Below are 25,960 nucleotides of genomic sequence, written 5' to 3'. Positions count from 1 at the left end.
GCTTTCCTAATGTAATTGCATTTTATGTGATGATTTTTTAGAGCCTGATTCTTGCTAAAGTAAATCAGGAGGAACCCCAGCAAAGCCAACAAAGAGATCTCAGTGAAATAATGATGGGAGGCACTGTTGAATCAGGCATGCTCAGTCCATAACCTTCTCCAAATTCTCTAACAAATGCCTCATGCTGGAATAGCAAGTAGGTATCAGATGAAAACACAAAACAATGACAACAGTGCATTTTTCAGTAGCCACATCATGTTATGTCATTGACGTCAGGTTGAGTTATATTAGTCTGCTTTTCATTATGTTGTGTTATGCCTTTTGACATAATGCAACACACTGTAAGTAACATAAAGTGACCTCCAAGTATAAAAAGGGACACAGTTTTTGGCAGATTAGATAGTGGCTGTGAATTCTCAGAGAGGGAGGGGTAAGTCAGAGCAAGAAAGAGGTTTGTATTCAGTGTCCTGAACAACAAATGCACAGAACTTAATTAACAGTTACAACAGCCCTGGCTGTTTCCAGCTAGGTGTATGTGCCTCCACTCAACAGAGAGAGAAGATTCTCAGTGGGATTTGCATACTTTAATATGTTTGAAATTCTGCAGAGGTATCTGTAATAGCTGTCATTTCTGTACCTGAACTGTTGGAGCTCCATTTACAGTGAATGTACTAACTTTCCTGAGACTTGCCTTGTTGCCAGGCTCCAAAATACAGCAGTCAGACCAGGCTTAACCAATGGTCTGAGCAGTACTGTCTAACCTGCCCTCTGGATGAAGAATTTAATCAGCTGTTAAAAAAACTACTGCAGGGGGAAAGGGAATCATCATGGCTCTGAAAAAAAGGGGAGCTCCTCATTAAGGTGATTAAGGAGAAGTGGGTGGTTCAAGGGAAGTTGCTGGTTTTCTCTGGAGGGCTTGAAATCCACCTCACCTTGGTAGTTCTTACTGGTGGCTTTGTTGGAACAACCTGGCATTCTCACTGTAGTGAGACCTGCTTGAGAGGCATTGTCTATACTCCTGATCCATGGTTTGACATGGGTTAGTGGTGGCCTTGGCAGTGCTGGGGAATGGTTGGGCTTGATGATCTTAAAGGTCTTTCCCAACCTAGTAGATTCTATGATTCTATGCATTTTCTTTATCATTTCTCCATTTACAAATGTAGTATGAATTAATATCTACTTAATTTCCAGGCATGCACCATTTCTTTAAGATGTGTATGAGATGCTGCCCTTGTTTGTTAAGCTGTTAGGTAACAGAGAATTAGCAGTTACTTCTTCTGAGCAGTGTGCAATAAAGCAGCTCTGCTCTCCATCCTGCAAAGAGATCTGTGCAATCAGACCCCTGTGACACTGACATCCACAGTGCTCTGCATGACTGCAGAGATCTACCTTTAAGTATCATTTTGCAGCATCAGAGAGTCCAGAATTAAACATGAAGTGTCCTGACAGTATTGTTAAGTTCATAAAGAAAGCTGTTAGCCTATACTTGATAAGCTCATAAGGAAAGCTGTTACCCTTTGCAGGACAGCAGACCTTGCTTATGGCCAGACAAGACAGAGTCTCAACTCTGGAAAATCTCACTCTGATTTGGACCTCAGGAGACTTACTGTTATTATTTTCTTTACTAATAAATCATTATATTGTCTTCTTCACAGTACAGAGATTTCAAATAAACCTGTCCCTGGGACACTCTGATGCTCCGAACGAGTGTCCTGTTCCGTTGAGTCATGTGGGAGGAAAACACAAAGCAGTTGAAAGACAGGTCCAATAGGGGTAGCAGAAAGGGCCCTGGAGGCAGACTTAAGTTTGGTATTTAATATTTCAGGTAAAATATTCACTTAGCATCAATTATCTTGTTGGGTTCTTCTTTTTTTTTTCCAAATGAAATTGCCTCTGAATCAGCCACTCTCTAATTACCACACTGAATGATTGAAATTTTTAGGGCAATTAAATTCAAGCCTTTCTTTTTCAGTCCTTATGTTATCCCCCCCCTTTTCTCCCTCCCCTCTCCAGTCTGGAGCCTTTCTATAATTTGGAGGCAGTTGCAGAAGCAAGCAGGCCTTTAAAGCCAAGATGTATGTCTCCCTTAATTCCTCTGTGGATTTGTTTTATAGACTAAGCAGAGAGGGATCTGGTCTCCCAGGACATGTGCGTTACAAACACACAGTGTCGTGTGGGTTTTATCCTAACATGTCATGTCATTTAAAAACAGCTTTGAAGAAGTCATTTAGTATAGAAATTTTGTGAAAAGACAAAGATCAAGGTAAAAAGTACATGCACTATGGAAAATGCCTGCAAAACTAAGGAGCAGATTGATGATAATAATGATGATTGATGAGATATTAGATAAGAGAAAACAAACTCCCAAAGAAACAGTACAAAGCATCTGTTAACAGAGCTGTTAGGATAATGGCTGGATGAAAACACAAGTATTCTTCCAAAAAAGGACACAAAATTCAGAGGGTGGAATCCTGGGCCCAGTGAACTCAGTGACAAAGCTGCTGCTCATTTGGCTGTCTTGTCAGGATTAGAGCCCTGATCCTGCAAAACAAGTAACTGTATTCTTAAATGTAAGTATGAGAGCTATTACCTTAATTTCAGTGGGACTGTAAAAGTCAAGTGGATGCCTAACAGCTTGGTTGAATCAGGATTTAACCCAGGGAACCTGGTAAGTCTTTATCACAATGAACCTTTGAAACTATGTAAGATTTACCTTGAAATCCTGACTTTGAGGTTTCCAGATGACCAAATTCAATCTAGTATATACAAACCTGGCTCTGCTCTCCAGCAGGCACATGGACTGAGAGATTTATTGTTATGCTGTGCTACACTAGATATTGGTATAATGTCACTGAAACAGATGGACACTAGGCTGACTTCCAACTTGTATCCACAACAATTTCACTAAAGCCAGGTGAATTGTATTATGCTTATTTATTACTTAATTATCCCTGTAGGTGTTTGAGGTACTTCGTAACAGCTGAAACAGTCCTTGCCCTGCAGAGCATGCACTCAAATCTAAGATTAGAGATGACAGCACTGCAAGGGGCTGGACCTGGAGGGAGAACAAGGTTCTTGTTCAGCTGCATACTTCAATGTATGTCTGTCTGTCTCAACGTTCAGTTGATTGGTGAAGCACTTTTGTGACTCAAGGTTAGTGTTACTGATGAAGGACAAGTATTTCAGATGCTAGTGTACATATGTTCCTGAAATACCTGTTGTTGCTGCTGGTTTAAATGGGTGTCCTTGTATAGATACTGTAACAGATACAGAGTAGACCTTTAGGAAATCTGATGTAATGTCATGGAATTATGCCATTCTGTACTAGGTTAATGTTTTGGCCCATTGTGATAATGCCAAACATGATTTATGAATCAATGGAATGTGTAGGTATTAATGTCCGTGAGCATTCCTCAGGAGACATAGCCCTTGTGGTTCCTATGTTGCCTCCCGTTTTCTTCTGCTCTCAACACCATATTCATTGCTATTCTTTTTTTGTGCTTAAAGTCCATGACTCTCCATCAATTTGCAGTAGTTTGAGATCTGACCCCTGGACTTCAGGATGTGTGATAGACTCGGGGAAAACAGACTTGACTTGAGATACTTAACTGCCATCTGTAGAACAGTGCTTTTACCCATGGCTCCCCATTACAGCTGCACCTAGGCAGGACCTCAGGCATTGTTCTGGAGCTCTGAATGCAGGCACCAGGCTCTGGAGTGATCTCAGTGTCCCGAATTTATTGCTGCTTTCCTCTGCAGTTTTTCAAGGCGGGTGTTTCTCTTTCTGCTGTTTCAGGATGCCATGTCCACTTGAAATCTCTTTAGTGCATGCCCTGTGTTCATTATTTAGAAGTACGCAGGAAAGCCCCTTCAGCTCTAGCTTACTGTGAGTGCTGTACAATTGTATCCTAACTGCCTACTCTACTTATCTGCTGCATTATTCCTGTAAAGGTTAAAGCCCTGTACGGAACAGGTGCTTGGAATGGTATTGGGATTCAATTACTGCACTTTTCCAACCTTACATCTATTGTCTAAACTTGGAGCAGGCATATTTTTATTCCTTGGCGACACTATATAAAGAGACAACTGGCATTGTGTTTGCTGGCTGACTAGTTGGCAGAGAAGGGGTGGAAGGCACAGCAGCACTATGGTAGGTTTTATTCTTTCCCATGTCTGTCTGTTGATCTCTCTATTTCTTTCTGACTCTAACAAGTCAAACAGAGCAGTAATGACCACACCAGACTCCGTATAATCTCCTACTTAGGAGATTTTATTCACATCTAGAATGATTATATATATATTATATATATATACACATATATATATACACATTATATATATTCACATCTAGAATAAAGATCTATGTCAAAGAGCAAGCTGTGAACTTCCAAGGACTTTTCTGCATATGTTTAACAAATGAGTAAGGTAGGAACATAGATACATTTGCTGAGAGAAGAGCTCCTGCATCCCTTTCCAAGACTAATACCATTGGGCAGCAATGACTGGTGTGCAATTAGTGCTGAGGTCTACTATGGTGTGATGGGGAGTGAGGGAAAGGGGTATCTGTGTAACTGTTGCTCATGAGGCTGCGGGGAGAAATAGGAAGTAATGCAGAAATTTGTGTCTTGTCTCTGCCCTGCTCACTGCTGGCTTTTAGCTCTGGACTCCAACAGCCACACCTGCACCAAAGGTGTGCATGATGTGATTCCAAGTAGCAAAGAACTGCCTAGGGAGCGGTGTGGGCAGACTGGGCTTTATCTTTGTTTTCTGCAAATTCAGAGGAATGACAACAACAAGATTAAAACCAAGAGCTGGTTATTTTCTCTTTCCTTGTGTTTCTCCTTTTTGCAGGTCCTTTTCAGGCTGTCTTAAAGTAATACTGCCCAGTGGCTCCCTATGGCTATGGAATATTTGATTCTGGAAAATACCGGAGAGGGAATTGTGTATGAAAAGCATTCTCAAAACTTAGTTCGAACCTGATCCCATTTAAGCAGGTGATGAATGGGATCCAAGTGTTGTTCTGAGCAGGATAAAACCACTTTCAAAGCAGTTTCTAAAATCCATGACAAAACCAGGTTCCAGTTTCAGTCAGTGCAAGCCCAGTGTCAGTGGTTTCACACTGAGTGCACAAGTCGCTAACCACTGTTTCAGGACTGAGCAGTGCCTTGTACTTACTGCGCCTCTTCGGTTGTGAATTTACAGGTTTCCCTTTAATCAGCTTCACTGAAGTTGAATCCAGCCCTTTTGTGGGGTGGGGGGCAAGTGCTGGGGCTCAGGTTTTCTTTTTCCCCTCTTCTTTAGAACGTTATTTACCAGTTTTCTTCCCACCTATTTAGTTCAATGACACACCACAGTGCTTGATGTTTGAAGGTAGTTCAGGACATTCTGTGGTGAAATTGCTGAAGTGAGGAGATGTGAAAATATAGTGACAGACTAGTCTGGCTCCTTGCTCCTTGTTCAACCGATGATTCTCTGTGGTGGCTCTTTTCATTGTGCCTTTTGTTTTGGGAAAATGTCTTCTGAGGTACCTTCCTATACAGGGACACATGAAACGGATTTAAAATGGGAAGAGAAAAATAGCCTTAATGAAAGAAAGCTGAAGAATATCTTTACATAAGGAAGTGATCATTTTTTATTAATCAGAGGGAAATGTATATGTAATTATGCTAGATGAACTCTGTGGGGAGGTTTTTTTTCTCTCTTTATGATGTCTTAAGGGATTTATAAATATTACAGAGGTTTTATAGCATCATAATATTTCAGATGTGCAGTAAAGCTACTTTCAAAGGATTAGTGCAGACAAAGCAGCATAGTAAAAAATAATTACAAGTCAGGCAGTGCTACTAGGCTCTGACATCCAGGGCTGATGAGAGCGAGAGAGGCAGGGTTCAGGGAGATAATTTCTCTAACAAGAGCAGACCACACAAGTGCTGTGGAATGGAGTTCTGAGAACTGTCTGCAGCTCTCTGTTAATTCCAGGGCATTTCAGTGAAGTCGGGTCTGTGATGTCTCCCTGTGTGCTCTGTGCTGATGGAGAGAATGGAGGGAAGAAGAGAGGCGGGAGGAAGGAAAAGGAAGCCTTTTTCTTATTCCCAAAACATTCCCTGTTTATTCAGTTTGAGTGACACCTTGTAGCAAATTCTGTGTGCTGAGGGGAGCTGCACGCCCAAAAATAGATTGCATTCTGATCAAATGTGTTTGCGGGCTGCTTAACTGTCTGGAATGTACCACCTGTACTGAAACAAGCACTGACCTCAGTGGAGCAGTGCTGATTTCACCCACTGAAAATGTGGTGTGTTTGTGTATGCATATGCACATGCGTGTGCGTGTACATATGTGTGTGTGAGCACAGAGGGCTCTGTATGTAGAGAGGGACCGTTCATCTGTTTATGTGAAGGAGGAAGACGTATATATGCCAGAGAAGAAAATGTGTTGGGTGGGGAAAGCAGCTGGCGAATTTTGGGTCATAGAGGTTGAGCAGTCTGTGACTGGAGAGGTTATCTGCTGTTCCAAGATGAGTCTGGGGAGATAATGCATTCCCTGTGTATATCTGAGCTGGAGAAAAAGGGAGACTGGTATTGGGAAGGGATTTTATGTGGGGCAAAGGAGAATGCTTGAGTGTATGGGAGTGTGAAGCAGGGAAGATGCAGTCCAACAGATTTTTGTATCTGGCAGGGATCAAAGGTGTGTGTGCCTGTGTGGGAATGTGGGAGGCTGGGGCTACGTATAAAATGGAGTGAGGATGAGAAGGGAGGAATCTGTTTGTGAGTGCAGAGTAGGTAATAAAAAGGTCTTCTGTTTCTCAGTTCTGATAATGTGGGGTTTTATTTGAATGATCTGAGGCTGCTGCCTGTTTGAAATGCAAATTGTGCCCTTAGAGCAGTTTATGTTGCTTACTCCTCTAGACTGTTCCCTCAAAGGCATGCACTTGGGTTGGCCTTATGCTACTCACCTGCCATCAAAAAGATCCAAACCACACTAAAAACAGTGGCTTGTCCATGGCTGGGATCTTTGGTGCAGATGCAGGGTAAATTATCTCAGCAGAACAAGCTGGTGAGACATTCATCAACAAAAATCCTGTCCAGTTCTGCACAAATCTGTTGGAGAGGCCTGCGATGGAGGTTTTGGTTCAGAAGCTGGATTCGATGATAACAAAAATTCAAAGACAGGAAATGTCAGCACTGAGATCCCAGAGTGGATGGAAAACAAGGAAAGAGTGTGATGGATGAAAAAGTAAGAGTAACTCAGAGTTAACATCATACTGTGGATCACAGTAGGGGCCAGAATCTGAGCAAGATGATGGATGATTCTGTCTTTCCTGTAGTCATGGACATAGTCGCAGAGGAAGAAAGTATAAAATGTGAAACAGTGCAATTTAAAGCTGGTAGTATCTTATGTCTAGTTTGCTCTGGGCTGAATACAGAAGGGTACAAGACAACCGAATCGGGCTCTTAATAATGTACTCTGCTGTTTTGTCTCTGAAGGACTCTCTCCCAGGAGACCTGCTCCTCCATTGGTGCCTCCTCTGGTAACACAATCACTTGCTGAGTGGGGAAGTGTTTCTGCTTGTCTTTTAACTCTGGCTGTCAGGAGCATCAAACTGTGTCACCTTTAGTTAGAGTATTTTCTGAGTGGTTTCTCTCAGGTTAGGTCCAAACAGGGAACTGACCTCCCCAAACTAAACCAAAACTGTGGCTTCTGGCAGAGTGCTGCCCGTTTTGCCTGGCTGCCCATGGGGACATTCTAGCTCTGCAGAAAATGCTAAGTAGAGGTTGATTACTTCGTACTTACTGAAGGGGGGAGTGTGCACCTGAGCAGTCAGTGTGGAGTAGTGCCAGTTATGGAGCAGTACCTTTGCTTATCTTGCAGGAACCTGCCTGTTTTACCACACTTTCCTCGGCTGTCTGAAAAATTCATTGAGGGATTAAGGTGATAAAGTTCTGCAATAATCCAGTGTCACTTCCTTTGTCTCTCTGGTGTCATGAACCTGCTCTAGCAGCAGCCTTTTATGAATTTACCAAGGTAAATAATGCCTCATGTTCTGAATGAGAACCAAGTATTTTCAGCTCCTTCTTCCTTTGCATACGGAGATACAAACTGATTCCCTGCCCCCTTTTCTTTTAGGTCACCCTGAAATAAGAGATTTCCTCACTCTGATTCACTTAAGCATACACTCCCCTCTTCAACATATAAAAGATGAATCCCTATATCCAGAGAGGCAAAGGTAGTGCACACACATTGTTCCTGCCTGCCTGTGTCACTGCACTATTCCTGTTCTCTCTGGCTCCCTGACACTGCCTGAGAGGAGAAATATAAGGAACCTCAGTGAGGGAGACTCGGCCCAAAGCAAATGCCTGCTTCAACAGAATTTTCTTGGGACCAGATTTTAGCATGGTTCCATTTTTTCATTTAAATCTTCTAAAACAAACCAAAACCAACAACATAAAAAGCCTTTAAAATCGAGGCTAATTGAGAGAGTGCTAACACCAGTGAGACAAATGAGTGATATGCGTAAGCCTGTGGTTTCTCTTCTAAAGTGAAGTGTTGTTTTCTTCACAATGGGGTGATTAATACACTCAGGCAGGAATATTAATAGGCTTGTTCAGTTGTTGCAACATTCTTCCCACTGCTGTGCTATTGAGGCCTCGGAATCCAAGCCCAGGGGACCCTCAGCTCTTCAGTTTCTCATCTGGCACGTTTTGTATGTCAGTCTCAAAGCACATGTTGCAAAGACAGAGCAGCTATCTTTGCAAAGTGCAGCTCGGCACACTGCATTTTACAAAAGGGGAAAACAAGGCAGACAGAAGTGATGTGTCAGTCACACACTCCTCTGTAGGTCACCTACTAAATCCTTGACAGTTTAGAAACCATATGGTTGCTCAATTCTGTATTGCTCTTTTTACAATACCATTCTTTCAGGATACTCCAGAGTCAGAATCCTGATTCTGGTCACTAAAAGATTCTGTAGTGTTTGAAGTCATCAGTGAGAGCAGCACAGACCTATTTCTATTCTCTTAGAGCTGCCGTTTGCTTTGACTTGCCCACCAGAAAGACAGTGACAATGGGCTGTATTCTGTTTCTGCTCCGCCTACTTATTTCTCAGCCTTCCTCTTCATAGTGCCTGCCTCCCACCAGTCATGCAAAATCAAGGTGCAGTTTCTTTCTGTGATTATGAATTTCCCAGCCCTTCAGAGCAGATAAATTATGTTCCCAATACTGTGTATGCAAAAAACAAAGAGACTGATAATCCAAGATGCTCTCTGTGTTTGATGCCAGAAGACTTAGCTTAATACTGGTGATGGAAAGCCATTTCCATTCAACAGCTCTTCCCCTGTGAAATGTAGTGGTGGTCTCAGTCCCATTCCACACATGAGCAGATCATAAATTGGATCCACACCCAGAGCTTCAGCAGAAAAACTAAAGGTAGATTGAGCGACATGGGCATGGATCTCCTTTATCATCCCTGGAGATAACAAACCAGAGAGTAACACTGGACAAGTATTGTGCTAGGATGGATTTCTCCTAGTACAGGCATGGACTCTGGATAACTAGTTTTCAGTCTTTTTTGCCTTGATAGGACTTCACTAATGTAAAGAAACTTTTGGATATTTTTGTGTTGCCGGTCTGTTTCTAATAGATACTGAGCCACAACTTTTAGGTTTATCTGATCCTTTCTTACAGCTATAATCCTTGCTTAAAGCCATACAGCAGAGAGAGCCCATTAAACTGAGACATAATGGAAGTATATTGCCAGTGTTCGGCATTTAGAGTTAATAAAACTTGGAGCTGGAGCTCACTGTCCTTCATTGTGGTGCTGGCTTAAAAAGGTGCAGATTGTTAACATGGGGAATATTTACCCTGCTGGATATGGGTGCAGTACTTGGTCACAGCAGAGCAGAGCATCAGAATGGTAAAGGCCATTTTGTCTTCATGAAGAACAGCTACACAAGCACAAGAGAACCAGTTCTACTACCTCATCTGCAAACGTGCAGCCAGCCTTGTGCCCTGTGGTCAGTTCCCCAGACAGTTTGCAATACATTCCACTGGGTAACATCTGCTTTCTTTTTACCTTGGGGAACAAATACATGTAAATACGTAGGATTGTCCTTTATATTTCCATTCAATCTGAAAGTGTTGAAAACCTCCACCAGGCACCTCACGTTACATGGAAGATTGCCCATTACTGCTCAAAATAACACTTATTTCATGTGTAGGAGGAGAAGAGAATATGTTTATTCCAAAATCAATATTTCTACATTCATTAAACATTCCACTTCTTCACTTTCTTTTCCATGCCTGTAGTGGCATTCTGTCCTGATTTTTATCCTCACTACAAAGACATTTTTCTTTCAATTTCCATTCCTATTTCCAGATTTTAGTGCTTTGCACTAACTAATGGGAGCTTGACAGGTCTGGAGTGTGGGGATGGGGGTAAGTGTCTACCATAGACCTCATTTGCAAGCTGGGATCTAAACCAGGGTGGCTGCATGTGGAGATCTGCCTGGCAGATTAAATTGATCAGACAATGTATACTTCAAACAGAGTCTAGTGGGAATATTTCCTTGAGCTGTTCTGCTCCTCAGGATGTTTGAAATCAGGATTGAATTTGAACTTCCATGGGCTTTTTTACTTTGATGAAAGGAGACAGTAGAAGTTGCCTTCTGTTTCATGCAGAGTAGCCCAAACTAAGTAAGACTAATTTTCCATGACATGAGAACAAGGTGGGACTATGATGATGGAGTTTAAAAGCAAAAATGATAAAGAAAAAAGCAGTCTGTCTGGAAGACAACTCAAAAGGCGAGGTAGGTCATTATCCTGCCCCAAGTCAGGATAATGCTGTGGTTAAAACATTTCTGTAATCCTTAGGCATCACAGATCTTATTTACTGCAGAACAAGAACTGTATTGTCTTAGGCAAGCTGGTTGGGCCCTTATTCAAAGATACGTAATGAAGTCTCGTTCTAACTGATTTTTAGTGAGCATTAGATTCTTAGATATCATTGTAGCTCTTTCCCCAAACTTTCTGTCTCAGTCTTCAGACTACATAATAGTGATAAAAGCAGTCCAGCCCTTCTATTTAAGATGACTATCTTGAATATTAAAATTATATGGGCTAGTAAGGCAATGTAACGTAGTATCATAGGTTGGTGCAAGAATATAGATTATTCTCCAAATAGAGAAGGCTCCTACATAGGAAGAATCTGTTCAGTCAGTGGTGCTCCAGACAGAGCAGGCTTCTTAATGTTTCTGTGTGAGTAGGAAATGATGTAATTTCCCTTTATAGCTCTTGAACTGAGTCTTCATGCAAGGCCTCATTTTGTGCCTCAATGCCTATCCCAGCATAGGCACTGGGAAGAAGGAATACCTGCAGCCACTTACCTGAATTGCTCACATCTCCAAGTGAGACTGTAAGCTTGTATCACTCCTCCTCTAGTACAGAGCTCTGAAAAGCCACTGCAGAAGGGGCAGTAATCTCCTGCATCAAATGGTCTGGCATAGGTGATTCTATCCAAGGAACAGGCAGTTCCCTGGGGAAAGAAGCAGTGGACCAGCTGTGATATTCAGAGAGCCACGCTTTGGGTCCCTTGGCTTTTTTAGGGCAGCACAGTGACAAGCTGTCCTTGTTTATCTGAGCTGCCAGCTTCCAGGCCAGAGCAAGGGAATGACAAAAAGCTTCAGAGATTCATCTGTTACTAAAGCAGCATTTTTTATCCCATATGTATATATTTATATATATACACATACACATATATATATATAGGACTGAATTAAAAAGCTTGTCATAATGAAACACAATCCTCTTGTATTACTTGACAGTATTTTCCTTCTGTTAAAGATGGAATTTGTTTTCATGGGTGTTTAACAGATAAAGTAATATGTATTTGATCTTCTTATATATGTTACAGGCTCCAAAAAAGGCAAAGAAGAAGATAGAAGGTGGTTCCAATGTATTCTCTATGTTTGAACAAACCCAGATCCAGGAGTTCAAAGAGGTTGGTCGCTATTCTGCTGTTCTCTGTAGTCTCCTGTCATCGCTAATGAGTAACATAGGTTTTGTTTGTAATCCTTATTCAATTCTCCATCTGCTTTAATAGAACACACAGTTGTTTTCTGAATCATCTCTGTGGTTTTGGCTGGTATATCGTTTTCCTTGTGTGTTTGTTTGTTCTTTCCTTCATTCTTTCTTTCATTCTTTCTTTCCTTCCGTCTGTCTCTCCCTCGCTCTCCTGTCTCAAGCTCCAGACTTACTTGAAAAGCCCCCAAGCCCCTTCCCCAAAATCAAGTAAAATTATCATCTCATCCACTGTAGCCCTGATTCAGGAAAGCACTTGAGCACATGTTTAAAGTTAAGTTTAAGCGGTGTTTTCAATAAGAATAGTCTTCAGTTCACAAGTATTATCCTGAATAGAGGTGCCTTGTTGAACCAGGGCATTAATTAGTGTTCCACAATAGCAACAGAAAATATTCTTCTGTGCCCTTCTAATAATGCCCACAAACTAGAAAGAAAAATACCAAGAAGCCCTCAGCCAAGTTTTCCCATAAAACCAATGAAACAAAACAACATGTTGAGATTCACTAAGTAAGCATATTTAAGCTCCCAAAGAATTTGGTATTACCATGCATCTTTGACCTTTGAGGAGGTAAATCTAATGGGCTGGCATAAAAGCTGAAGGATATTAGAGACATAATTTGGTGAGTTTATGCTCTTTTTCTGTGTGGACATTCAGAATGCCTGTGAGGCCAGCACATTTTGCATTGGTTTGGCAGTTTAAAATATGATTTTTTTCTGTTTTTGCTAACTTACACCTCCAAAGCAATTTCCAGTGTGATAAACAGCTACTGTTTCATTTTATTCATGTGGCTTTCAACTTGACTTTTTGTGAAGATTCCCACTAGTAAAGCTCAGTAGTGAATGAGACTAAAAACACATGCAAAGGATTGTGAACATGGCCCAGGTAAATTAATTGAAACCTCTTCTCCACAGTTAATGGGAGCATTAACTTCTCCCACTTCTTTTCCATATCCTATGAACCCCAGTTGTATTTTCTCCAAGGTCTGCTGCTTGTGAACTGGTCAGAATACTATACTGGATCTGCTTTAAGTAAGATATTACCTTAATATCATTTCTGGGAGAATGGTGGCAGAATAATAGCAAAAGCATAAGGCAGGGGAGTTGTCCAGAGAAAACCAAGACCATGTTGTGTCTAAAACCAGCATAACTGGGACAAGGATTTCTGAAAAGCTGGTTTTGATCAGAACATTTTTATCTAGAGATTTCAACCAGAAGAAGTTTCAGCATTGCTGTGACTACGTTATTTTAAGTTCACCCATTACAACACATACCTAACACTTTTCCTGCCTTCTGTGAGCTTGCTGGGCTCTGCTTTGCTCTTTATATTTTCTTCTGGTTTGCATCCAAATTGTGGGGATCACCACTCAAAGCAAGCCTCCCCGCCAAGAGGAAGGAAAGCAGCTCTAAAGAGTTGGGCTTAGGTTTTTATAAGGTGACGGTTTGGCAGGTAAATGAAGGGTTATGAGCATGCATGCTGCAAGTAACCACATGGGCAAACCAGAATGTGAGCAGTGGGGCTTTGTAAGAAACTGGAGGTAAAACTACTTGAAGATATGTTGATATAATATGGTCATGGAAAGAAGTGCACCCTGTAGAGCAATAGACTTTAAAACTCTGCAAGTTCCTGCTGCAGTGGGCTGGCTGTATTCTCAGGAGAACATTGTCTTTCATACTAATGCTGAAATCAGAATAATTCCTGGTCATTGTAAAGATACACTCTCATATTGATGTGTATGTCAGACAGATAACCAGCTTCAGAGACAGGCCTGCTTCTACTAATACTCCCCATAGTACAACCAAGGGGATTTCAGGTCATTAAAATCTTTCAAAATCAATGAAATGTTAAAAGTGTGATGGCAGGGAATAGACAGACATGCAAATAGGTAAATAGATAGCTAGGCAGTTAGCTGGCTTAGTAAATAATGGGTATAGCACAGAAATCCTGTGTTGGCTGAAAATGGAGAGCTAACTGTGTTTTTTCTCTCAGAAGTTAATTTTTTCCTGACCAGAAGTATTTAAGGTCAGCACATCAAGGTCAGCCGGAGCACAGTGGGCAGTCTGAAGGATACAATTTATTGGAAAGGGAAACAAACTTGGAATAAACAATACTGTGAAACCTACATTTCTCTGTACTTTTGAAAATCCAGCTATCTCTGTGTGATGGATCATTTTAAGGCCCACAAGAACTGACTGTAGCTTGATACCAGAGAGATATCTACAGTAATTAAATGTTTTACAGACTGTGAGAGCTGCACAAAGGAATGAGGAATGGGAAAGGTACAAAACACACAGAGTAAACTGACTAAATCCTCCCTAACTAAAGCCTCCCTAATTCAAGCTTTATGGGTTAAGGCCTGAATGGCTGAAGCTGCCAGCATTGGCTTCAGCCCAACTACACACTGCACTGAACATTAATTTAGTAAGAAGAACTTTGGGTGGGTTGAATTAAGCCCCTTGCCAAGCTACAGCAATGTGTTGAGAGTGAGGAAAGTGCAGTGATGTGGCATGATGTGGATGCAGCAAAGGAAGTGATTCTTTTTCACAGCATAAATAGAATACCCCCCTGGACTGGTATTTGGGACTGTAGCATTGTCCGCTGCAACATAGCAATGGCAGTAAATATTCCTTTTTCTTCCAACAGGCTTTTACCATCATGGACCAGAACAGGGATGGCTTTATTGACAAAGCAGACTTGAGAGACACATTCGCTGCGCTAGGTAAACTGGTAGTAAGAATTCAGTACTTAAAAGAAACACAGTTTAAATTACAAGCACAGGAGAAAAGTTTGTATTAGAATTACACTGGGAAAGTAATGAGATAACACAGGAGGCAAAAGGAAAACTGTTCAATTTGATTTTCCTCCTTTATGGTAGTTGCTATTTGACTACATAGCTCCAGCTGGAAAGTCTCCCGAGCAGCCTCTTTCAGAAGCAAAGTGAAGGTCTTCCTGGGACTCTCTGTTGGGTGCAGTAGAGCTGTGCAGCTCCAAAGGCACACCCCCTACAGCTATGTCATACAAAGCCCACCCAAGCACGAGTCCATGCCAGGCATTTCTGATTTGCCTCTGAATCCAGGCTTCACAAGCTACACCTTTTTCATGTAGGAGCCATGCAATATCTACCAATTAACATTGTTGTCATGGACTAGCTGCCCCTCTGCCCACACGAAAGTAGAAAGACTTCATGTGAGGTTCTGTGCTGTCGGGCTTTTATGTGAAGTGGAATGTGCATGTCATGAGATTAGGTATTGTCCGCTCCATGCACATCACAATCCTGATAATATCAAGCAGATGAAAGCAAATCTTCCCAAGGAAAGGAAAAATCAAAATTCTCATGATCCCAAACCTGGAGTTGTATCCTTGTTGCAGCATTTGAGGCTTGAGCAGTGATGTAGGCATTTGGACTTTTGCCATCTGGATCCTATTAAAAAGAGTTTGATAAGAATCTTTAGAGCTCCCTGGGGTGGAGTCAGACACCAGCAGAATCACTGCAAAGAGCAGAAGCTCCTGAACTCTTTATTGTGACAACGAAGTTTGCAAACTTTGGCCTGTAGCTACTGTTACCCTGAAATATTTACTTCTTAAGGCCAAGTTCTGCTTTCTTTCCTGTTCAGTGAAGTCTTTCAATGCCTATAAAGTACCGTCACAGCAAATTGCCACTCAGTTTGAGTAGAGCTGCCAGGGGCTAAGTTCTCATCAATAGGACTGTGCAAGGATAGGGAAGAGATGGGACTGTGCAAGGATGGGAAAGGGACAGGACTGCACAAGGGTGAGGAAAGGATCCAGCTACTCAACTCATCCATCTGCTCTCTACTCTTAATATATAGGAGGGCAAAATCTGAGACCTTGGACTCGCTTCAGTCACTTTGAACTCTGTTACAGTAATATCAGTGGGGCCTGTATTTCACCTGAGGTAAAAAAAAACCCACCCAAAAATGAAAACCAGTTTATTTGGAAGTGCCCCTTCTTTCGTCCACTGCTGGCCATGTCTGTATTATTTATCCTTCTTACTCCTTCAGTCACCCTTTGATCTTGGAGCCAGCTCTGCCAATTTGTTTCACACCGAGGTATTCTGGAGTTGTGTTCTACCATGTTATTAGCGAAGCTGCACAGAGCCCTGAGCTCCCCAGTCGGAGGAGATGAATGGGAATCGTTTTTTGAAACACAATTTGTGATTTATTATGAAAAATGATCTCTGCTTCAGGTCGTCTGAATGTCAAGAATGAAGAGCTTGAAGCCATGGTGAAGGAGGCGCCAGGTCCTATTAACTTCACTGTCTTCCTTACTATGTTTGGGGAAAAGCTGAAAGGTAAGTACCTCTGGGGGGTTGGAGAGGTATCTGTCAAAGATCCTCAGCACTGAAGTATCTCGGCACCTTGCAAGTTATAATAACGTATCCACAGAAGATTGCTTAAAGGCAAGGAGTGATCTCCATTTTTGCAGACAGAGCTGAAGTATGAAAAGGCTATGGGACGGTCCAGAGGACAATTCAAAGGTGTTGATTTCAGCTTACATAAGCTAACATGAAAGTGGTAAGTTGAGGTCCAGAAAGTAATGAAATCACAGCAGCCTGGAGCACAGTGCAGATGAGTTACTCACTGTCAGTGGGTTCCTAGGCTGAATGAAGTCTATTGCTCATGCTATAGTGGTATCACTCCCAGTGTTAGCTGGTTTAAAAGTATTTTCAGTATTTCTAAAAGAAAAATCTTCTGCACACCTTTGGCTCAATAACAAGCACGACGTCTGCATCATTCCTGCAGTTACAGTGCATGAAGGAGCAACATGGCCTTCCCTCATTTTCTGTAGGAGTTGTAACCCAGTGGCCCAGCCTTGGTTTCCCTTGAGGTCAACAGTAATTTTACCATTGGATATTTTGCTGAATAACTCTTAATAGAGGGGAGAAATTAAAATAATTTCAGTAGATTTACATTGATAAGGGAGAAGGATTTTGCCCAATGCCACGGAGTAGATAGGGATCACTGTAGGGAGTCCAGGAAATGTGGGTACTAAATTTGTTGCAGGAGCTAGTAATTTAGTTGCGTCTCTTATACTCTTAATGGCTAGAAAGGGCAAGAGAGGGAGTGGGAGAGGCCAAGAGAAACCTCTGGTCATTTTCCTATATGCATTAGAGGTAAGGGAAAGCCTTGACCTTCAAAGCAAGGTTGGCCTTAGCCAAGCACATTCCAGAAGTTTGATAAAATAATTAATGAGCAGAAAAGCAGAAAAATCTGATCCCATCTTCTCAAAAACATTCATTGTGTTGCTACTGGACTCTGTCTTTTTATTGCTGAGCACAGTTTCAGTGAAGGGCTTTCCACGCTTGGAATAGGAAACAGAGAGGTCTGAAAGAAAGAATTAATGTAGCTAGTTCTCCAAGAAATACATTATTGCTAAGGAGCAAGACATGTCTGGGAAGCATAAGAAGTGATGGCAAAGGCTGTAGACTGACACTGAAGAGAGGATTTTATGACCCAGACAACAATTTGACTTGTCACAGTGGCTCCTCCACCTTTACATTCCAGATGTCAGCTTGCAGAATAGGTAGTGCCTTTTCCTGCCTAATCTTCCTCCTGGGATATGTGACTATTTCTTGTGGGGTGCCCTGCTTCCTATTCCTGTCTATTTGTAATGCTTACCACCACACAGAGCATAGAAATTTGTTCTTCTTCCTTTCCCCTCTTCCCTCTTGTGTCCTACGATGGCTGAAGCTGGCAAGGAGTCTGGCCCTGCCAATTGTGTGGCCTAAAAGCAGCGCCAGCACAGGAAGGTGAATGGTGAAGCATACCCCTCTTGTCTGCAGGTTTCCTGTTGGCTACCAGCAGAGGAGGAGGGTTTTTTTGATTTCCATTTGGTGAAGGGAAAATCACAGCTGTGCTTGTCATGCCCTTCTGGTTGGGTTTGTCATGCAAAGGAAGCAGAGCCAAAAGACTGCACATTCCCAATCAAAACTAATTGGGATGAAGAGCCTTTGTAGTGCAATTAGAAAGGGAGAAAGGGCTAGAGGAAGTGGATATGGCAATTTTGCAACACTCTTTATTAGCTAAGTACCACTCAGAGAATTTGGTGAAAGGTGCTTTCTAAGTAAAATTTGTTGTGCTATAATTGATTTCTGTCATAAAGGGGAAGCTGGGATTTTCAGGACGAGCTTTAGCTTTGTATATTGAGATTATGATGCCAGATGAACAGCTAACAAAACGAGGTTTATGTTAATGCCAACCACATGGAGCTGTTTCTACAGGGAGTCAGAATAATACAATTTGTACAGAAAACAGAGATGCCGCACATCAAAGAAACCACTTTATTTACCAGCTAATCAATAAAGAATGCCTGCTGCATTGCTTCTCTTCAAAGCCAAAGTCCAAGGATATGACAGAGTAGAAAATGTAAAACACAGAAGAAAAAAAAATCCCCCCCCACAGTGGTGACTACTTTAAATGCGACCTTTCCTCCGAGCTGGAAGACACTTCACTTCATGGGACAATCAAAATGCTCATTAAATGCCAGTGCTCTTTGTATGGATCACATATTCATTGCAGTTTGAATGCGTTGCCCATAGCATGGCAAAAGAATATACATGGTCAGTGCCATTAGGTTTATTCATTATTGTATCCACTAAAGTACTACTAATAATCCTTATTAAACCTTTTAAACAAAGAAAACTAAGGCAGCATCGTGAGTGCATGTAATCATGAGAGCAGGGGACCTTGACTGGGTTCTGTTCTGGTTCTGTCTCTGCCAGACTTTGAAACTGCAGTTCTTCATGTTACTACTATGTTTTAACCACTCTTTCAACATTTCAGTATTCCAAGTAGCTTCGTTTGTCCGTGGGTCTGTCAATCTGCCTGTAAATTCGGTTTCCTACAGTTACAGTGATTTTTATTATATATACTACCATAATATTTTGTAACACTGGCAAAGTGACAGAGTATACAGTGTATCTTTGGTGTGGGTTGAAACTGACAGTGAGTGTACTCACAATCTGCAGTGTTATGGAATAGTCAGAAACCCCAGCCAAGATTCAGGCACTCTGAAAGCTAGTCCCTGACCCATTTTTTTTCCAGTCTAAATAGATGGGACAGATAAAGGATGGAAGAAAAGGAAGGCTATTACTATCATTTTACTGCTGGGAACAGAGGAGCAAGGAAATTAAAGTCATACCAACAGTCTGTGGCCCAGCTAAGAGCAAAAGCAAAATCTTGGAGCCATAGTCTAGTGCTTTAAGCCATCCTGTTTCTGTAAGTAACACTAATGAAGAGATCCTTCAGTGGAAGTGCACTGCAGAATGTAAGCAGAGAGCACCATTTTACATTGATCGTGCTGTTTCCATTGCATTCCTTTGTCATTCTGATTTTAGGATGAACTCCATTTCCTTTAGTGAAGAAAATAACCCCTTCCCTATACAGTGAAGAACAAGTAACATCACAAAGTGTTTTTACAAGGAACGTCCAGTACAAGATTAAAGGAAGCCAGTGAGGGAAACAGTTTGTTATATTTTCATTTCTGAAAGCCACTAATCCTCTGGGTACTGATATTGGAGACCAGTTCCTGGAAGTTTTCTCTCCTGCAGACATAGAATAGATATGAGTTATTATTTTTAAGCTTCTGAGCATTGAACTATTCACCTCTATTGTTTATCTGACATGACAAATGCTGCCGACTGAAGGAACCTTTGTCTTCAAACCTACAACTGCAGAATTTTCCATTTTGCTCTGTTTTCGAGTGAATGCAATTACTTAGCAAGTATTCAGAAGCTATAGAAACACATCCAGGCTGCTAAATTATATTTCATTAATTTTAGGCACGGACCCAGAAGAAACCATTCTGAATGCTTTTAAGATTTTCGACCCAGAAGGAAAAGGCCACATAAAGGCAGACTAGTAAGTTTATTTCAAATCCTTTTAAAAGAATAATAGTAATAATAATAATTGCACAGGTTTAAAGAACAGCTTAAAAGCTATATATTATGCAGTATTTTAAGAGGCAGAAGAGCTGTCAGGCAGAGAAAACATTTAGCTTTGTAAGCCAGAGTTAAAAGACTGGACTATTGTATGAATGTATTTGTATACTAAAAAGAGATGTTATTGTCTTCAGACACTGCAAGAGGCAATGGAAATATAATCACATGTAGGCTATTAGATAGCCTTTTTTGAAGGTTTGGATATAAATCAACACATGAGTCTTTGTAGATTAACTCCATATGTAAAATGAAAATGAATGTCTGGTGCCTAACTGAGAGTGCTTGTCTAAAATGGGAAACCTAGCCCCCTTTTAACCAAAGTGATCAATTTAATTAACTCTGGGACATGGTTTTAGTGAGGACATTTTCCTTGTTACATGTTCACCATCAGAGCCTTCTGCTTCTAGACAATAATTTGCTGTAAAATTCCACTACATATGGTGGGAGCCAAAGCAAATAATACTGGTAATAAGATTACAATTATTGTCAATATGGCCATATTTTAAATAAGGAGGCAGGACCTCATTTGTATTCACAAACTGTTACACCACCAAAGCCAGGTAAAAGGACTTGAAGTGCTAATTGCACACATGTAAATCCTCATTGCACTGTCAGAGGGTGTAAGGAGACCCTCAGGTAAATGAGATAAATAGTATCAGATCAGGGCAGTGGATGAGGAGATCTGACCTGTGGTTCTAGTGAAATGCTTTATATGCCTAGATTTATCTATATACTTAAATTCCCTCAGAAATTTGGGGTCTACATTTCCACTACAGGTAGATTTTACAAAGCATAATATGTATAGGAAATTTATTAGGGATCCATGAGTTACAAAACTGTATTTGCACCAATTAATTCTGCTAATGTCATCATAAGGTAAATGAAAACTAAACCTTTGACCAGAACCTCAAAGGTGGAGTTTTCTATGACATTATCTGCGACTACCAATGTCTCACAAAAGTTAGTTGAAAAGGCAAAATTCACACAAAGTATTTCTATCCATTGCCAATATGCTTTTCTATGACAGTAAGCCAGTGGGTCCGAGAGTCCTATTCTGGTACACAGTATGTAAAAACAAAGCAACGAAACAGTCTTTTCACTAAACTTCCAAAGTAATTAAACCACAAGTGGATGTAGCAAACAGTCTGAAAGAATAGAGGGTTAACAGGCATCCCTATTGCTTTTGGGTTAACATTATCCAACCAGCTGGGGAAGAGCAGTCAGAGAAACACATCAGAAGTGACTCAAACAATGAGAATAAAAGGTAGCCTGTTGCCAAATAGGCCAGATCACACAGCAGTGAAATCACAAGCATGAAATACAACCCTCTGATAATACAAAGCCCATGAAATGTTGTATTTCCCGCCACTATCTGTAACAATATACTGCATACAAAATCTGCGGCTTGCCACCCTGTGTCCTGTTCTACATTCCTTGGATGCTGGAAGCCAATTGTTGGAGTTTGGGGCAAATTAGGAATGCAGTATCACACTCCAAAATGAAGATGAGAGAGGAATACTTTTATTTTTCCTTGATGAAAAAGGTCAACCTTGTCCCTACCCCCACTGCACTGCTAACATTAGACAATTGTTTTAGTTCATCACCACAACAGAGCATAATGTTTACTTATTAGACCCGAGGGTAATGTTGATCATTACAGAACAAACCATTAAATCAATTCCGTGAATGTCTTTGAGGTTTAACTTCTATTCATATGCTTCCAAAACTTAGACATTGGAAGGTTTTGAAATAATCTTTCTGCTGGCTCAAACAGCCATTTCAAACGACAGTTAATGTTAATAAATAATATTTCTCCATATAAAAAAATCCTGGAATGTTTCTCTCTAAAAGCAGCCATACTGACCTTTTAATAAGAACTTCTTTTTATGTTCATGGGGTTAACCTCCTTGTGGGGATTTTTATGTCTCTTCCCTCTGCGTGTTTTCACCTCTAGTCTGGAAATGACTCACTTAGTCCATCTGATGGAAGCTGGGATGGAGTCTTCTAACCTTTCCAGAAGCTCCAGGAGTTTATAACTTACTTCCAAGTTCAATGACAGACTTTGTTTATCTGCATCATTATACCACACATCAAATCCTTCCTATAGCATGATGTTAAAAAGAGAAAATGCTTTTGGTCGCATTCTCAGCTGGTGTAAACTGGCATAGCATTCGGAAAGGTTGGATGATTCAGTCCTAAATGCCATCTGTGGGACAAAGTGAGTCAGGCCAACATCAACTGTGCCTCATCACCATGCAAAAAAAAGTGTTCAGATTTGTACCAGATGAAAATGGACCCAGGGAGCTGAGCTGCATCCGGACCTTTGGAGCTTAGTTTGGCTGAGCTAGTGATGTGTCTCATTGTAGCTATAGAGCACTGCTCATTTCAACTCACCTGTTTTCCTCCAAGCCAGCATTATAGAAAGGGCAAACCCAGTGGAAAACCAAGATGTCTCATAGATTTCACAGATAATTTAAAAACCCAAAGTATCTGTACTAGTAGAAAGAACTGATGCCAGGCAGGACAAGAGGTGACATTTAGACTCCTATGTCAAAGCAAATGGATATTCTCTTTTGCCCAGAAGACTTTGATTTTTTCTTTTTATTTGAGGAGCAAATAGTCTTCAAAAAAAGAAAACAAGATACACAAAGAAAAAAGTGTATAATCTGTAGCTTTGGAAACTGTGAATGTTTGTTTCCCTATAAAATAAATAATGGAAAATGTGCATAGATCCTTAACTCAGTCCTTCTTCCTTCTGAGAGTGCCAGAGCCTACTGGGCTGTGCATCAGAAGACTGTAATTAGATATTTGATCTTTTCTTTTCCCCTAAATACTTTAAGCATGTGAACAGAAGACACACAGTGCCCAGATCTCTTTAATTCAGTCCTGTTTGTGATGAAGTTTATTTGTGACTTCTAACAAAATTGCTGTAAGTGCTTCCTTCTATTCACCAAGCTCCTTCCTGTATCACACTTCCTATTTACATTTGCTAATGCTGTTTGCCCCTGTGCACATATATCCAATAATCAGCTCATGCTGATGAGGATGATCTCTCTACTCTTTCACCCACTGATCATTTGAGAATTCCACTTCAAAAAATGCAGGCACATAGCAAATGGCTGGGATAACAAAATAGAAAGAGCAATGTGAGAAAAAAGAGACGGGAAAAGGCTTTGCTAAATTAAAGAGAATGGTAAAGTCATGCAGGAAAAATATATACAATAGCTTAAGCTCTTTCTGCAACTTCAGAGTATTTCCTAGAACTTGAATAGATATCTTCACTTTTGTCGTTATGGTTAAGATCCTTACCCAGAACCTTCTTTTTTCAGTTTTCCCTTTCTGTCCTTCCAAATGAGCACTTCACATCAACAAGAAAGAGATTCAGAAGCGTATGTGCCTCTTATGCAAATTGGGCCATGTCTTTGTTGTAGCCTTTTACTGGAAAAAATATGTGTGTCAGAGATATGAAGAAGTTCAGTTGTAGCTTTGCCATCAGAACTACACTTTTATCTGTGTGACTTTCTTGACTCAAGATCCATGGTGTATGGGAGCAGAAAGGGAAGCTTTTCTGTTTTGCCAGAACATCTGCATCAGCAGTAGGTGAATTTTGCTCATATGGAAGTGTTCCTGTGCAGGCATGATTTCTATTAAAAATACTTAGTTTCAAATATTCACTTTAAAAAGCAGAAATAAGTATTCACATTAAAAAAAAAACCAAACAGAAAGGGCTGTTCCAGAAGAGCTCTTGCTCTCACTCCCCCACACAAATTCCTCCAAAAAGCAGCCTCTTTTCAAATCTACAAACAAAACCAGATTTTTATGCTTGTTTCAGCTTTTGGGTTTGTACAACAGACGGCTCATCTGTTATCACAGCTTTACAGTCTGCTTTACTGCTCTAGAAAGAGTACTGAAAATATGTGAGTACCTTTGGTAGTCAAAAAAGGAGCCACCTCTGCCTCTTCAGTGTGAATGCAAACTCTCTGAGATTAATATAGGTTTTCTGCAGGAAGGGGGAATTATTAGTGCAAGTGAAAGGGATGTTTACATAATATAACTGAGTTCATACTGGTGGAAGTTCTAGCACATTGGGCATGTCCTGTCCTCAGCACTGGGTGAAATATAAAGACATTTTATCTAAGGGGGTGAGGCTAAGAGCAGTGATCATTCTCCCTGGCTTTTCTATTCATTCACCTGTGAACTTAGGTAAAAAAATTACATGCTCGACTGATTTCCCACAATGGGTTTGAAAACAGAGGGTAAATCAGCTGAGAGTCTGTCCCCAGAATATTCTCTTTGATGTAATTGCATAAGATGCAGATTGTGTGTGGGATAAGCTCCTTGTTACAGTGCTGTAACTCCAGAACAAGACATTGTACCATGAAATACAACAGGTCTCATGCAGTTTCATGGTCTCCTCTGGGAATGACTGCATGCAAATAAAGGGATTCTCAGATGATGATTCGGAGTAGCTGTTGGAGTTCTCTTTCAAGTCCTCTTTCTCATTTCATGCTCTGTTCCTTTCATCCTCAGATTTTACAGAAAATATTCTCTCTTTTGGTTTTGTGAAGTGATCCAAACTTTTAACAGCAAGTGAGAAAACCTACCGTTTTAGGTGAAGATAACCATAGCAAATTGCTGTATTTCAATTACAGTAATAACCTTAAACAATTTTAAACCTCTATAAAATGTCACAAAAGCAAAATAAGTCGGCAGAGCGAGGCATTGACACTGATGGGTGCCCACAGAACATCTTTTACAATATCATGTAAGGATTAACAGCTCTAATTTATGCGGTCACACAGATTTTCTTCCAGGCAACTTCAGGAGGGATCTTGCCATCTGAATTGTCATGTGCCATTATCACCCTTTAATCGGGTTATTTCGTTTTATTTGAACAGCATCAAAGAAATGCTTATGACACAGGCAGACCGGTTCAGTCAAGAAGAGGTAAGGACCGTCTTTACTCAAATTAGGAATCTATTTTATTCAGCAAGAAGAATTTGCCCCTCTTTAAATGCATGAATTCAGCTGAAATCCAGCCTGAGAGAAGGATGGTGCCAGCTCTAGCAATTAGGAACAATTCACAGCATCTCCTCTGAATAGCTCCATGGCTAAATCAAAGTCAAACAGATTGTTTGGACTTCCATCCAAGTGTAAGCGTGGCCTATCTCTTGCTGTTCTTTCCTATGGTGAGATGGGCAACGGATTTACTAGAGTTTAAGTGGGTTTGGGTGGGGACTGTGATCTGGTTTCCATTTCTGTGAGAGTTATTTTGTTTGAAATCTGAAATGAGTTCTGAAACGAGGTACTGACTTTGTGGTTTGTGTGAGACTGAACATGGATTCTGCTGGCTGGGAAGAGTTTAGAGGGACTTCATTTTCACAAGAGGAGGTTGAGCGGAGTTGCTTCATGGCAAGAACAGTCCAAAGTGCAGTACTTGGCCAGGGCTTACCTGGATTTCAGGAATGCTCTTTTTGACAGGGTACTTGTTGGGATTCTGGCAGGGCTGTATTAACTGGTTGTGTCCTGATTCCTATTTCAGTTTTACTGAAGCGAAGCAATAATCTTCCATCGAGGTTAACAGATCAAGGCAGAAGGGAGCTGAACTGGTGGGGGGAACCGAAAACCAGTACATGTTGCTGTCCCACAGTCCTATGTTTGTAACACTTATCTCCTGTTTGCTTGGCAGATTAAACAGATGTTTGCTGCTTTCCCTCCAGATGTCTCTGGTAATCTTGACTATAAGAACCTCTGTTACGTTATCACCCATGGTGAGGAAAAAGACTAAGAGGAAAGAGATGAGCTTCTCCTGTGATGATGCACCGAGTTATTTCATAATGCTTTTGTGTGCAAGACAAAGGGCTAAACATTCAGTATGTGAAGCCATGTGGTCATCAGAAGAGAACCAATAAAACAATTGAAATTGGATTAAA

At 40.9% G+C, this 25,960-nt stretch overlaps 1 protein-coding gene across 2 annotated transcripts; it reads left to right on the top strand.

Annotated features, from left to right (window-relative positions):
- The first annotated feature begins 1,647 nt into the window (after positions 1–1,647).
- Positions 1,648–25,960, top strand: MYL10 (myosin light chain 10). 2 transcript variants are annotated; one of them, XM_061470414.1, is made up of 7 exons: positions 1,648–2,668; positions 11,906–11,992; positions 14,714–14,789; positions 16,275–16,379; positions 19,869–19,947; positions 24,926–24,974; positions 25,717–25,960. In XM_061470414.1, the coding sequence occupies exons 1-7, from the start codon at positions 2,624–2,626 to the stop codon at positions 25,813–25,815; spliced, it is 540 nt and encodes a 179-aa protein (XP_061326398.1). In that variant the 5' UTR covers positions 1,648–2,623; the 3' UTR covers positions 25,816–25,960. The 2 variants fall into 2 exon arrangements, with proteins under 2 accessions (XP_061326398.1, XP_061326399.1); XM_061470415.1 differs by lacking the exon at positions 1,648–2,668 and adding an exon at positions 4,044–4,150.

This window comes from Pezoporus flaviventris, unplaced genomic scaffold (genome assembly GCF_033815535.1).
Source record: "Pezoporus flaviventris isolate CSIRO_AGI_PZ_B2104156 unplaced genomic scaffold, CSIRO_AGI_Pfla_v1 ptg000063l, whole genome shotgun sequence".
Classification (NCBI taxonomy): Eukaryota; Metazoa; Chordata; class Aves; order Psittaciformes; family Psittacidae; genus Pezoporus; species Pezoporus flaviventris.
The sequence above is the reverse complement of the archived record's forward strand: the minus strand, read 5'-3'. Positions and strand labels throughout refer to the sequence as shown.

What these genes read in the sequence shown, in the direction of transcription:
- MYL10 (XM_061470414.1), top strand. Translation starts at nt 2,624, where the DNA reads ATGCCTAACAGCTTGGTTGAATCAGGATTTAACCCAGGGAACCTG. An exon ending in AGACACATTCGCTGCGCTAG is followed by an intron (nt 14,790 to 16,274) that starts GTAAACTGGTAG and finishes TCTCTGCTTCAG; the next exon opens with GTCGTCTGAATGTCAAGAAT. An exon ending in GTTTGGGGAAAAGCTGAAAG is followed by an intron (nt 16,380 to 19,868) that starts GTAAGTACCTCT and finishes CATTAATTTTAG; the next exon opens with GCACGGACCCAGAAGAAACC.